Source organism: Phytophthora sojae (assembly GCF_000149755.1).
Source record: "Phytophthora sojae unplaced genomic scaffold PHYSOscaffold_11, whole genome shotgun sequence".
NCBI classification, from domain to species: domain Eukaryota; phylum Oomycota; class Peronosporomycetes; order Peronosporales; family Peronosporaceae; genus Phytophthora; species Phytophthora sojae.
In genome coordinates, this window is record NW_009258125.1 from 1,603,725 (window position 1) to 1,616,853 (window position 13,129).

A 13,129-nucleotide genomic window follows, 5' to 3' on the forward strand; every position below is an offset into this window, starting at 1 on the left:
CTTTAGTCCTAAGTCCTATAGTCCTAAGTCCTATTGTGATCACCACGCATTTTGCCTATTTCCAATGCTAAATCGACCGAGATTAGGAGATTTATGCTCTAGATACCCCGAATTATTATATATATACCTCGCCTCACTCCTTAATACCCCGAGCATGTTCGGCACCCTGCCGTTCTTATATCAACCAGCTGGGGTATTTAGCTGCGCCAAACGCACGCAGGATGGTCGATAAGGTTGCTGATTGGTTGTTTAGGCGAACCCCGGGCGATATACACCATTTCCCGGTCAAGTTACAAGGTTTACCAACCAAGGTGCAAATGACTGGTCTACTTTTTTAATTCTTACCTCCTTCTGAATCGCCTACGTAAGTGATGTGTGGACAGGAGACGTTGACAGACGCGCTGGTCCGTGATTGTAGTCTATAGTGTCGCGTTCTAAGGAGGTAGCGACGCAGTGCACACCAACTACCCCTGAGAGGCGCCGACAATGGCATCTCTACTGTGGATTGTGGATATTGTGGCGTAGATTGAGGCGCAGATTGTGGCGCAAATCGTCAAGTGTGTTATGCAGACACGTTGTCACTTCCCCGGACAATATCATCATGAGCGACCCCGAAGGTTTCTCAAACGCCGTATTGTACCTCTGTGACTCTTTAACTCAGCGAGGTATTCGACTTTCGTGCTGTTTAAGCTTAGACAAGAGGTTCTGCATGTCAACCATGTCAGACTCGCAGTCATTTTGCGCTGAAAACCCATTTTTCGAAGCGAGTTTACAGCTATTTTTTAAGTACTCGCAACACTGCGGTGCTGCCCGTTACGACTATAGACATGCTTTTAAGAGCTATAAAAGCCTTGAAAAAAAATCAAAGACACTCCAGTCAGTTTTTTAGAGAGAAGATTTTCTAAAGACTTTTTTAGGTATTCGTTTCGATCTCCAACGAATACCATCAGCAGCGAAAACGAATCGCATTATTTGATAAGGAACACCCTACAGCGATTCTGGGACTATCGTTTCTAGTCCCTCCCCAAACAAGTTCGCCATAGCGATCTTCTCGTTAGTCAATAATATGGCATGGGTGCTTAGTAGCTGCTCAAAGGATTTAACAAACCAGAGCGATATTGTGTTGCATATTGAGCTTGGATACCTGTGTATCTACATGTATACCGCAAGTGCTTCTTCGAAATTCATCCATGCGTCGTACCTGTTGCCGGATAGGTCTTCCACGGTTGCGTGCTACGTGTGTCGCCACGGCCAGAACCTCATCAATCTTCAGCAGAGTCTGCTTCATAAGCCGAATCGACCGAGCCCGATGCTTGTTCAACCGATCGCGTAGTCCTTAGTGGCGCCCTGACGCTGACGCGTGCTGGGGACGCGCTAGGCACGACAGAACATAGTTCAGCATGGCACAGCGAGGTGGGGGAGGAGGGCGGGCGGGCGGCGACGGCGCGCGCGCGCGCGCTTGAATGGGGCTTGTGCTGCGAGGGGGGCGAATTCGAAATGAATTACGACCACTGATGCCAAACAAACAAACGTTTTGGTTTGTTTGGTAAGGCATAGTTTTCGATGAAGGGCAAATCCTATATTTATTACATCTTGTCGCCACTTCTGGCATTCATAAAGTATAGGTTATCCGGCTCTATTATTGTGGTAATACAGTACTGTAGTCACTCTCCAATGCTGCTTTGCCATGTCTACCAGGCGCGATTGGTGAGTCCCATAGGCATCGTGTAATCAATTTTGATATCAGGCAAGCTATCATCGTGCCATCATCATCATCCGCTCCTTCGTTTGAAGGGCTCACTTTTCAATTTGCTTCATCGCGCACACTGCTGACTCAACAGACAACGAACGACCAAATCCTCTAGCTCTCTAGCGATGGATCCAGACAGCAGTGGTGAGCCTAGCGTCCCCGTGATCGCGTACGAAGACGGCAAGACGCTGATGGCTCGAGGTCCATTGGTGCTGCACGAGCACATGGCCTCGCGTCTGGAGCGGTCGCTGGGCAAGACGCTGCCCCAAATGGAGGTGCGCTTCAGGGATGTATCCATCTCGGCCGACGTCGTGGTCAAGGACAGGAGCAACCTCGAGGCGCAGCTGCCGACGCTGCCGACCGAGATGATGAAGACGCTGCAGAGCCTCACGGCCAATCAGCACACGGTGACCAAGCGCATCCTGCGGGACGTGAGCGGCGTACTCAAACCGGGGACCATCACGCTGGTGCTGGGCCAGCCGGGCTCGGGCAAGTCGTCGCTCATGAAGCTGCTCAGCGGGCGCTTCCCCCAGGACAAGAGTGTCTCGATCGAGGGCGAGGTCAAGTACAACGGCACGTCGGCTGCGGAGCTGCGCGCGCGTCTGCCGCAGCTCGTGTCGTACGTGCCGCAGCGTGACAAGCACTACCCGGAGCTGACGGTCAGGGAGACGCTGGAGTTCGCCCACGCTGCGTGTGGTGGTGGTGGGGAGCTGTCCGAGCGAGACGCGAGTCACCTGGTGAACGGCACGCCCGAGGAGAACGCGGAGGCTCTGAAGGCCGCGCGAGCCATGGCCAAGCACCACCCGGACGTCGTGATCCAGCAGCTCGGACTCGACAACTGCCAGCACACGGTCGTGGGCGACGCCATGCTGCGAGGTGTGTCGGGCGGAGAGCGCAAGCGCGTGACGACGGGCGAGATGGCGTTTGGTAACAAGTACGTGCAGCTGATGGACGAGATCAGCACGGGGCTCGACAGCGCCGCCACCTTCGACATCATCACGACGCAGCGCAGTCTGGCCAAGAAGTTCCGCAAGACGGTGGCCATCTCGCTGCTGCAGCCGTCGCCCGAGGTCTTCGCGCTCTTCGACGACGTCATGATCCTCAACGCGGGCTGCCTCATGTACCATGGCCCGTGCGAGCAGGTGCTGGCGTACTTCGAGTCTCTCGGCTTCAAGTGTCCTCCGTCGCGTGACGTGGCCGACTTCCTGCTGGACCTCGGTACCGACAAGCAGCCCAGTACGAACAAAAACTCGCGCTTGGACACGCCGTTCCTCTCACCCCGAGTGAATTCGCCGACGCGTTCAAGCGATCAACTATCTACGCCCACACGCTGAAGGAACTGGAGGAGCCTGCGAGTCCCGATCTCGTCCAGGACATGAAGACGCACATGGAAACTCAGCACGAGTTCTCGCAGAGCTTCTGGGCCAGCACATCGCTGCTCATGAAGCGACAGCTAACCATCACCAAGCGAGAAACTACAGCTCTGATCGGGCGCGTGATGATGAACACGATGATCGCGTTACTCTGCTCGAGCGTCTACTATCAATTCGACATGACGGACGCTCAAGTGGCCATGGGCATCATGTTTGAGGCGATCCTGAACCTATCCGTCGGCCAGGCCGCCCAGGTCCCAACGATCATGGCAGCGCGTGATGTGTTCTACAAGCAGCGAGGCGCCAATTTCTTCCGAACCGCGTCCTATGTACTGTCGAATTTCGCCAACCAGGCGCCCCCAATTGTCCTGGAATCCGTGATCTTCGGGTCAATCGTCTACTGGATGTGCGGCTTCGTGAGCAGCTTTTGGAGCTTTCTCGTCTTCTTGGTGGTGCTGACCTTGACGAACTTCACGCTGGCCGCGTTCTTCTTCTTCTTGGCGTCTGCGTCGCCCAATCTCAACGTGGCCAACCCGCTGTCCAGCGTCTCCATCGTGTTTTTCGTCATGTTCGCGGGGTACACGATCACGAAAGACCAGATTCCGGACTACTTGATCTGGTTGTACTGGCTCAATCCGGCGTCGTGGGGTGTCCGCGCGCTTGCCGTGAACCAGTACATCAACCCGCACTTCAACGAGTGCGTGTTTAACGGCATCGACTATTGCACCAAGTACGGGATGACAATGGGCGAGTACTCGCTCACCACGTACGGGGTGCAGTCCGAGAAGTACTGGTTGTGGTACGGAATGGTGTTCATGGCTCCACGTACGTATTTTTCCTATGTTTGTCCTGCATCGCACTGGAGTTCCATCGGTTCGAGAGCCCGGAGAATATCACACTGGACTCGGAGACCAAGACGAAGCCCACAGACAGCTACTTTGCCACTGCAACGCCACGCAGATCGCCGTCAGTTGCGTTGCCAGTTCAGCCAGCGCATGAGAGAGCATTCACGCCAGTGACTGTGGCGTTCAAGGACTTGCGGTACACGGTTCCGGACCCGACCAACCCGAAGAGCACCATTGACCTGCTCAAAAGCATCTCTGGATACGCACTTCCAGGTACGATCACGGCGTTCATGGGCTCTTCCGGCGCCGGCAAGACGACGCTCATGGACGTGATTGCTGGCCGCAAGACTGGCGGCAAGATCCGCGGACAGATTCTGCTGAACGGCCATCCCGCCACGGACCTGGCCATTCGGCGCTCCACGGGGTACTGCGAGCAGATGGACATCCACTCGCAGTCGTCGACGGTCCGCGAGGCGCTGACCTTCAGCGCGTTCTTGCGGCAGGGCGCCGACATCCCGGACGCGCTCAAGTTCGACTCGGTGAACGAGTGCTTGGACCTGCTGGACCTGAACCCGATCGCCGATCAGATCATCCGCGGCAGCTCCGTGGAGCAGATGAAGCGCCTGACGATCGGCGTGGAGCTGGCCGCGCAGCCCAGCGTCTTGTTCCTGGACGAGCCCACGAGCGGCCTGGACGCGCGGTCGGCCAAGCTCATCATGGACGGAGTGCGCAAGGTGGCGGACACGGGGCGCACCATTCTGTGCACGATTCACCAGCCTTCAGCAGAAGTCTTCGGCGTGTTCGACAGTTTGTTGCTGCTGAAGCGCGGAGGCGAGACGGTGTTTGCCGGTGAGTTGGGCGAGAACGCGACGAGATGACCAACTACTTCGAGTCGATCGACGGTGTGGCCAAGCTGAAGGAGGACTACAATGCTGCCACTTGGATGCTGGAGGTGATCGGCGCTGGCGTGGGCAACGACAATGGATCGCAGACGGACTTCGTGGAGATCTTCAAGTCCAGCGAGCACTTCAAACGTCTGCAGTCGAACCTGGACCAAGAAGGCGTGACACGACCGTCGCCTTCGTTGCCCGCTCTGGAGTTTGGTGACAAGCGCACAGCATCGGAGTTGACTCAAGCCAAGTTCCTGTTGAAGCGCTTCTGCGATCTGTACTGGCGCACAGCGTCCTTCAACTTGACTCGTTACGCCATTTCGCTGGGTTTGGGCCTGCTCTTCGGTATTTCGTACGCTGGAGCGGAGTACAAATCGTACTCTGGCGTCAACTCGGGCATGGGGATGGTGTACTTGACCGTGGGGTTCATCGGCCTGGTGTCGTTTAACGGGTTGATCCCCGTTGTGGCTGAGGAACGCGCCGTGTTCTACCGCAGCGATGCTACGGAGATGATCTACACCGAGAAGCGTGCCGCCGACTCCAAGACGCAGATGAAGTTTGTGGTGTGGCGCTTCATCGTGATGTACTGGCCCAGCTACTCTCTCACGCGGATGTACCTGGCACTTTTCTTGGCGATTGTCTTCGGCCTGATTTTCGTCGACGTCGACTACGCGTCGTACTCGGGCCTGAACTCGGGTGTGGGCGTGGTGTTCGTCGCCGCGCGCTTCCAGGCCATGATGACCTTCCAGAGCGCCTCTTTTAAAAAAAGACGAACGGGCGTGGCGTACCGGTTCGTCACTTTTCACTTTTTTCGAACAACTAGTGACGGACGACAGCCATTTGTCGTCCAGATTTCATCGCTGTTGAGGCTCGTCATAATCGAATTCACCCATGGGGAAGAAGAAGGCGTCGGGGAAAAAGAAGGCGCCTCAACCTCAACCTGAGGCTGAGGCTGAGACCTCGACGCTCACGAAGCCCACGACAGCAGCAGAGCGGAAGAAAATCATTCGCAAGTTGATGCCTCAGGTGCGCGCCCACCAGCCCATTGACTTTGATGATTTCGGGCAGCACTGCATCCCGCCTCGCGACGGACGCACCATCCAAAAGATCCTCGACAGGTACCTGCAAGGCAAGTTGTGGGGCCAGCGAGGTGGGAAGTGTGTACCCGAGCACGAGCCTGTGCGCGTTCACCGTCAGATTCGTGACTATCAAGCTAAGGATCCTGAAATCTCGTTGCGCGTGATCGCCGGGCTGCTGGGCATGCTGTGGTCGACGTTCTACTCGATCTACCTGAAGGTCAAGTTAATCCCGTTCTCCATGCTTCTGTTTTCGCGTGACAACCCCGATTTCCGCGACATCTACCTACGTCACCTCAGGCTCGCTACCAAGGAGATCCGTGGCTCGCTCTTCGCCCTGACGGACCCAGGGGTGATTGCTATCTTCATTGAGAAGTCGAGGACGGTGAAGGTCACATTGCTACTTGACTGGAATATGGTGTTCTCGACGTTTGAGCTCCCTGCGATCCGACAGCTAATGGAGGCTGGTGTGGACATTTACGTGCCTATCGCGAAAGGGAAGACACAGCATCAAAAGGTAACAGCGAATGTATAATATTGGGGCGTTGATAACTAACATTTGAATTTGGTGGCTAGATGATTGTCGTGGACAACATCATGGCGTCCACGGGCTCGGTGAATCCGTCGATCAAGGGATTGGAGATCTCGCTCGAGAACGTCACCCTGCATTTCGACCCTGGCGAAGGTTAGTATCTCGGTATTGTTTTTTTTAATGCTGACATTAAACTTTCGCCTCTTTTTTTAGTGGATAGGGCCCGGGTCGAATTCGATACATGCATCGACCCCTTAACCCCTCTAACCTCGTATTCTGTATCCTACAGAATAAGCATTGTCACAGGACATAATATCCAGCAAACTTGTCCTCTCTTTCGAACTTCGCATATGGATGTTTGTATAGCCGGTATTGTGCACATCTTCCTGTTAGATTAGCGATGGGAAGATAAACGGGGTTTATTCCGCGGTAATAGACGGACGAGTATAAACCACCAACAGGTTTGAAAATTCGGGTGGAAGCCTAAAACCGCCGCGTGTCAGCCACTCGTACTTTCCTTCATTCCGAAACTGCGCTGTTCAAGACGTCGCAATGCAAGCTTTGTTGGGGCCCGTCGAGCGCGCCCAAGTGGCCAAGGACCATGGCCGAAGACGATCATGATGAGCGCCATTGTGATCTACAGGTAAGCGAGAGCGTGTACTTTGCTCTGTAACATTGTACTAGTGGTATATTGATTCTACGTTGCGATGTTGATTACCAGACCTGGTGATCCGACCCAGACGACGCTATGAGCTCTCGCGTGTGGCCCGATTGGCAGATCGATTGCGGAGTCAGCGCACAACCTCATCGGTTCCTACGAAGCCGACTACAGCCGGGTCTACCGCTATATTGTAGCTGATGCAGTGGCTACTCAAGAGGCTACAGAAGAAGCGCTCCTCATGGAGTGGCTACACCGGAGACTACAGAAGAAGCGGTAGATGCTACGACGGATGCTACAGAAGAAGCTCTCCGCGTGATGAGGTTACACCGGAGATTACAGAAGAAGGGACAGAGGCTACGACGGAGGCTACCGATGAAAGCGGCAGGAATGGAGCGGCAGTGCCGGAGGCTACAGAGCAAAGTGGAGGCTGCCAAAATGGCGAAGATGACCCACGGCTGGCGCGAACATTGAAGAGCGTGCACATGTAAAGGAAGAAGTAGACGTTGGCATGAATATCATATATTGTCCTGTTTCGTACAAGAGGAACCGTGTGTAGTGCGTGTCATCACGGGCTATTGAGCATGCAAGCTCCCTGGTGTTGTTAGAGAGACAATCGTAACAAGCTTGTTAGGTGGGCTAAAGAAATCTAATGATGCGCTAATGTCAAGCACAAGGAAGAATTCGCCCAGTTCCTCCTCACTACGTCAGTTAGGCACAGGGCGATTTCTTCCTCCACGTTTATCGCGACGTGCCGAAGATGGGTGGCTGGAGCCGAAGTATGCTGCCTTAGCAGCCTTGCAAGGTATTACCATGTAGCAGGTTTTGAGCGTGCTCTACGCTCGCCACGACCAATAGAAGCTCGCCATTTCGGCATATGGTGGATATATTGAGCATGTTTTGTTCACTTTCGTAGCTGTTCTGTGCACAATGTACCCAGCGCTTGACAGCAAGATGCGAAAGGGCTTCCAACAGCATATCTTTGACAGGTTTTGAAGTATACTTTAATCAAGTCTAATGCTTATTCTGTAGGATACAGAATAAGGTCTGGGGCTAGAAGGGTTAACGAAGTACGCCAGAAAGGTTGGGCTCGAGTGGCTCGAAGCTGAGGAGAGGAAGGCCTCGGCGGCGCGGCAGCGCCAGCAGGTGGAGCACGCTAGCGAGGGACTCACCGAGCAAGAAGACCAGACGACACTTGCAGACCCCACCCACGTCGAACTGGTCAAGTCGGCGCGCCGCGCACGGAAAAACCAGCGGGCCCGAGAACTGGCTCAAGAGAGGAAGGAAGCCCGGCTCCGCATTAAATGCGCGGCGCAACTGGATGAGGACGACAACGCCCAATGCAAGGCATGCAAGAAGAAGGGGAGTTTCCGGTATCTGACGACTCAGAAAGGTGGCGCGAACTGCGCAAGCTGCGGGAAGAAGAAGAAGCCCGGCGACGGGGCCGTGATATACAGAGATTGTCGCCCCAAGAGGAATGCTAGCGCAAAACGCAAGAGGAGCGAGCGCGATCCAGGCATGTGCTGCTCGTGCTTCAAGCGCAGGTGCACGAAGAAGAACGATGACACTATGTCCTCGCGCTGCCGAGAGTGTCTTGACTACAAGCGCGACGTCTCAAGCAAGTATCGCCAGAAGAAGTTGCGCGAGCGAGAAGAGAGCGCGCTGAAGCTCATGAATGAGGCACGCGAGGCAAACGAGAAGCGCGAGCGCGAGCTAAACGAGGAGCGCAACCGCGTGTTGTATACTGAGCATCTGTAGGAGTGTTTTTACAAGAGCGCGCGTACCGCGCTTGGTCAGTTGTTTAGCTCTAGTGTGCTCGCTAATATCTTGTTTTCAGTATTGGCTTACTTGGCAATTTGGGGGGGGGGAACACAAGATCAAGAACGATTTCACTTTAATATGATCGGCGCCCACACGACCCGTCGTCCACAGCGCCGCCAACCCTGCGGGCGCGAGCCAAACGCCAGCGGTGGACGACGGTACACGGTTTTTTTCGAGCGGCGCAGACGCATAACAAATTTCGCGAGCGCGCATCTCAAACATATAGTGCGCTCTGGTACTTCGTCGGTATGAGCGTCATGGAGATCCCGTACGCTATCGTCGCAGTGTTGCTGTTCCTGATCCCGTTCTTCCCACTCATGGGCTTCACTGGCGTGGGCGCCTTCTTCTCGTGCTGGCTCGTGCTGTCGCTGCATGTGCTCCACCAAACGTACATGGCGGAACTTGTGGTGTTCTTGCTACCAAATTTGGAGGTTGCGGAGATCGTGGGGGTGCTGGTGACGTTGATCAGCTACTTGTTCTCGGGCTTCAGTCCACCGGCTTCGACTCTGCCGTCGGCCACGGTGTGGCTGTACAACATCACGCCCATGACGTACAGCCTCGCGGCCTTTTCGAGTGTGGTCTTCGGAGAGTGTTCAAGTGGCGATGGCCTCGGGTGTGCGGAAATGACGAATGTGCCGCCGTCGCTGCGGGATGGAATCACGGTGAAGGAGTACCTGGAGACCAACGTTTTGATGAAGCACAGCGAGATCTGGAGGAACTGCGAGATCCTGGTTGGCTTCGGCCTCCTCTTTTGTGTATTTACGATGCTGGCGATGCGCTTTGTAAATTACCAGAAGAGGTAGATACAGTATCGCACACGAGATTTAAATGGAAATGAAAGAATTTGAGTTACTGCAGCGTAAGTAATACCTACCTATTAGCTTTCCACACTGACGTAAACTACAACTACTGGTATTGGTGTTTCGATAAACCACAAGCTGTCGGGGTCGTGGTGGTCGTTGCCGAGCTTACAGTTAGTACCGCATCGTCCAAAATTTTAGTTTTCTGAAAACGTGAAAGGCTATTGTAGTACTGTATGTTATCGAAGCTTTCATCGTTGTGTTGCAGCAGTTCATTGCTTGTGAGCCAAAGAAATCACACCTGGCGATTAGCGCACCGGGTTGCACCAACACTGGTACTGATCATCGTATCTTGGTATGTGATGAGTACTATGATGGGCTGCTCTTGTACTGTACCTATCGACATGTATTTTTTTTTTACTACAATTTAGTTGTTATTGCAGGGCTCAATCGTTGCTGGTTACATGTACTGTACTGTATGCGAATCTAAGTGGCAATCCCATGTTTATGGCGAATTCGAAGTCTGTTTAACACAAGAACAGAGCAAAACGTAGGCGAAGATCCTCCAATTGGTAAGAGCAGACCCCTTCCGATGATGCGCAGCTATTGGACGCCCGCGGGCTTACGTTGGGTCCTGCAAGGTCACTTTCTAGTATACTTTTCCTCCACTCGGTGCTCAAGCCTAGCGACGTCTTTAATTTAACCCGTCATGGGGATTTACAACAGTGCTGTGTTGGTGGCTATAGTGCTTCTTTCACTCGCTGCCCCCGGCGCAGCATCCAAGGACTCGCAATTGGCGACACCTGGCGCTGGAGCTCCCACTTTCGAGTAGAACACCCCACCCAAGAGGCTTCTGGGAGTTTATGCTACGGACGAACAGGAGGACGAAGAGAGGGGATATTCTGCGAACATCCCCGGCCTAGACAAGGTTTCGAACGCGTTGAAGTCCAGCAAGGTCAAGGAGCTCCAAGGGCTGCTCAAAGCCGACGAATCTCTCGCCAATGCCTTCAAGAAGGTGAAGCTCAGCACTATGCCAATTGGCAAAAATGACTTCGTCGAGAAGAAAATGGTGGTGAAGTTTTTCTCGAGCCCAAACTTCAAGGCCTGGTCCAAGCACGCCGCCACGACGAACCCGCAGAACCCACAAGCCGCGATGCTAACCGCCCTCACGAACGTATTTGGCGAGAAAAACGTCGCGACTATGATTCTACTGGGGAAGCATACTCAGAGCTCCAAGAGTGTCGCGAAGAAGCTGGAAGCCGCACAGTTCGATGCATGGATTACTCAGGAGAAAATGCCGGATAATGTTATCAAGGACGTAATCAGCGTTGCGTAAAAAAAATTGCAATAAAACTATTGATAAAATTGGGGTCAACAATTACAATTAGAAAATTGGCTGCAATGATTTTATTGTATTGTACAAGACAGTTGACTTGATAACTGTATGTACTCGTGGCAAACGTTGGACTTGAATTTACACAGCATTCATTGGTAATGCAGCCTCGAGAGAAGACTGTATCTCGGAGATAATAACAGCAAACACATCACAAAATGTCGTAGTATCGGTATTTTGATAGAAAAAAAGTACTTCTCTGTCCCACGAAAGTATGATAATTTCGAAATTGTGCTCTATCTTCGCTTCTACTCAAGAGTTTTGGCCATGTGAGGCCTTATCATGAAGCTTAGAGGCAGGCGCTAACGCCTGATTTTCGCTGCCCATTATCTGGGAGAACTGAAGGAGGCACAACGCTTTTTCTGCCAGCAATTTTAGTCCTCCGTAGGTTTTGTTTCGTAATTCTATTAAAAATTAGCGATAATTCATCGAAATTTCAGGATGAGGCGCTATTGCCAATGTTAGCTTGGTGAACCAATTACAGCTTGTGGAAAGGCCTGATAAGCGAGATATCTCGCTTCAAAATCAACGAGGTTTTACTAATCAACTGTGCTATCATTGGGCAAAAAACAAATTTTGCCCTAACCAACGTCAAATGACCAATGACATTCGTTGTGTGGTACACAAAAAACCTAACTAACCATACTTTCGTGGGACAGAGAAGTATTGGAAAAGTTTGCAATTCAGTCCATGCAATACGAAGCCAAGTATGGGTAACAAGAAATAGTTGGAATATCAATGCCTCGTCCATTGATCTTATATTCAGTGTTGTTCACAAGTCTATCTGGTTTCCGTTGACCACTTCGTACCGCCATGCTCTCGGGGGTGCAAGACGTACAATTAGTCGCGACGGAGACGCTGCTGCTGTTGCGACTGGTTCGGGTTCTGCGGCATGTTGATTTTCGGAGACATGTCCGTGCCGAAGAGACCGAAGTGCTTCTCGTGCTCCGCTCCCGTGTAGCTCACAGTCGTGTCGTACATCATGAACCAGTACGACTGGCCCTTGCCGACCGACCAGCCGTAGACATAGTCGTAGAAGTACTGCGTCAACGCACCCGCCGACGGAACGTTGCCGGCGTAACTCTCACCGGCGGTCGGCCAGCCCGTCTCGGCCAGGTGAAGCTTGTTCGAGCCAAACTTGGACACCATTTCGTTCCATTGCGCATCGAGCTTCTGCACCGACGGCTGCGAGCCCGGCGTGAAGTGTGACGGAGTCACACAGCACAATGCACAGAGGAAGTGCGTGCGGATATTACTATCCAGGTGAACAGCAGTTCACCAGTTCCCGGCCTCAATGGGAACGGTTTGCTACAAACGAGTAGGTTATAAGACTGACTGTGTTTTGGTAGAGGTTAACTTGGTCTTAATACAAACTACAAGTTAACTATACAAAAGCCCAAACAAACTCAAATGGTTGGCTTGCGGAGCTACTGGTACCATGTACCATGTACTCGGGAGAGTGACACCCGTCACTCTTCATGTAATGGGTACACTTGATTGTACCCCGTAACATCCTCCCCCACTTATCTGAGAATCACATCTGATTCTCCAATCAGCTTCGAGAGAATCCGAACACCCAAAGGTCGGATTCTCGGGCACCGCCGCTGCAAGGCTGGCGCGCCTCACTGTCACACCCACAGTGACTTGTGCCCGCAGCGGGCACCCCGCTCGGCATTCCCCTGCCCTCGGCGATGTTGGCCGCGAAGCCGACGCCTTTAGTGGCCGTATCCACAGCGCTAGCAGGTGCAGAGTACCTCGGCACGGGATGGATGTGCCTCCAAACTTGCGGTGTCCCTCGTAGACAACCAGCAGTTGGCGTCGCATGGCCCTCGGGCCCCGCTGGCACGTTCGTGCTGCAGTGCCCCCCGCGAGGGACAGCACCTTTCCGGTCAGCGCGTAGCGTAACCATGGAGAGAGCTGTGCTGCTCATCTCCGGCCATGACAGCGGCCCGACAGGGCCCCGCTCGTCACAGCACGGTGTGCCGGTCGGC

The 13,129-nt window shown here is 53.4% G+C and overlaps 2 protein-coding genes across 2 annotated transcripts; one reads left to right on the forward strand and one right to left on the reverse strand.

Annotated features, from left to right (window-relative positions):
* Positions 1-1,875: 1,875 nt before the first annotated feature.
* Positions 1,876-11,081, forward strand: PHYSODRAFT_340139 (hypothetical protein; the record flags this gene model as incomplete). Its single annotated transcript, XM_009538227.1, has 11 exons — positions 1,876-3,033; positions 3,087-3,922; positions 4,006-4,807; positions 4,843-5,652; positions 5,759-6,451; positions 6,511-6,619; positions 7,046-7,109; positions 7,245-7,400; positions 8,204-8,878; positions 9,172-9,676; positions 10,626-11,081. The coding sequence occupies 11 exons, from the start codon at positions 1,876-1,878 to the stop codon at positions 11,079-11,081; spliced, it is 6,264 nt and encodes a 2,087-aa protein (XP_009536522.1).
* An 897-nt stretch (positions 11,082-11,978) lies between these two features.
* On the reverse strand, positions 11,979-12,287 carry PHYSODRAFT_250346 (putative 1,3-beta glucanase; the record flags this gene model as incomplete). Its single annotated transcript, XM_009538228.1, has 1 exon — positions 11,979-12,287. The coding sequence occupies one exon, from the start codon at positions 12,285-12,287 to the stop codon at positions 11,979-11,981; it is 309 nt and encodes a 102-aa protein (XP_009536523.1).
* Between the last annotated feature and the right edge of the window lie 842 nt (positions 12,288-13,129).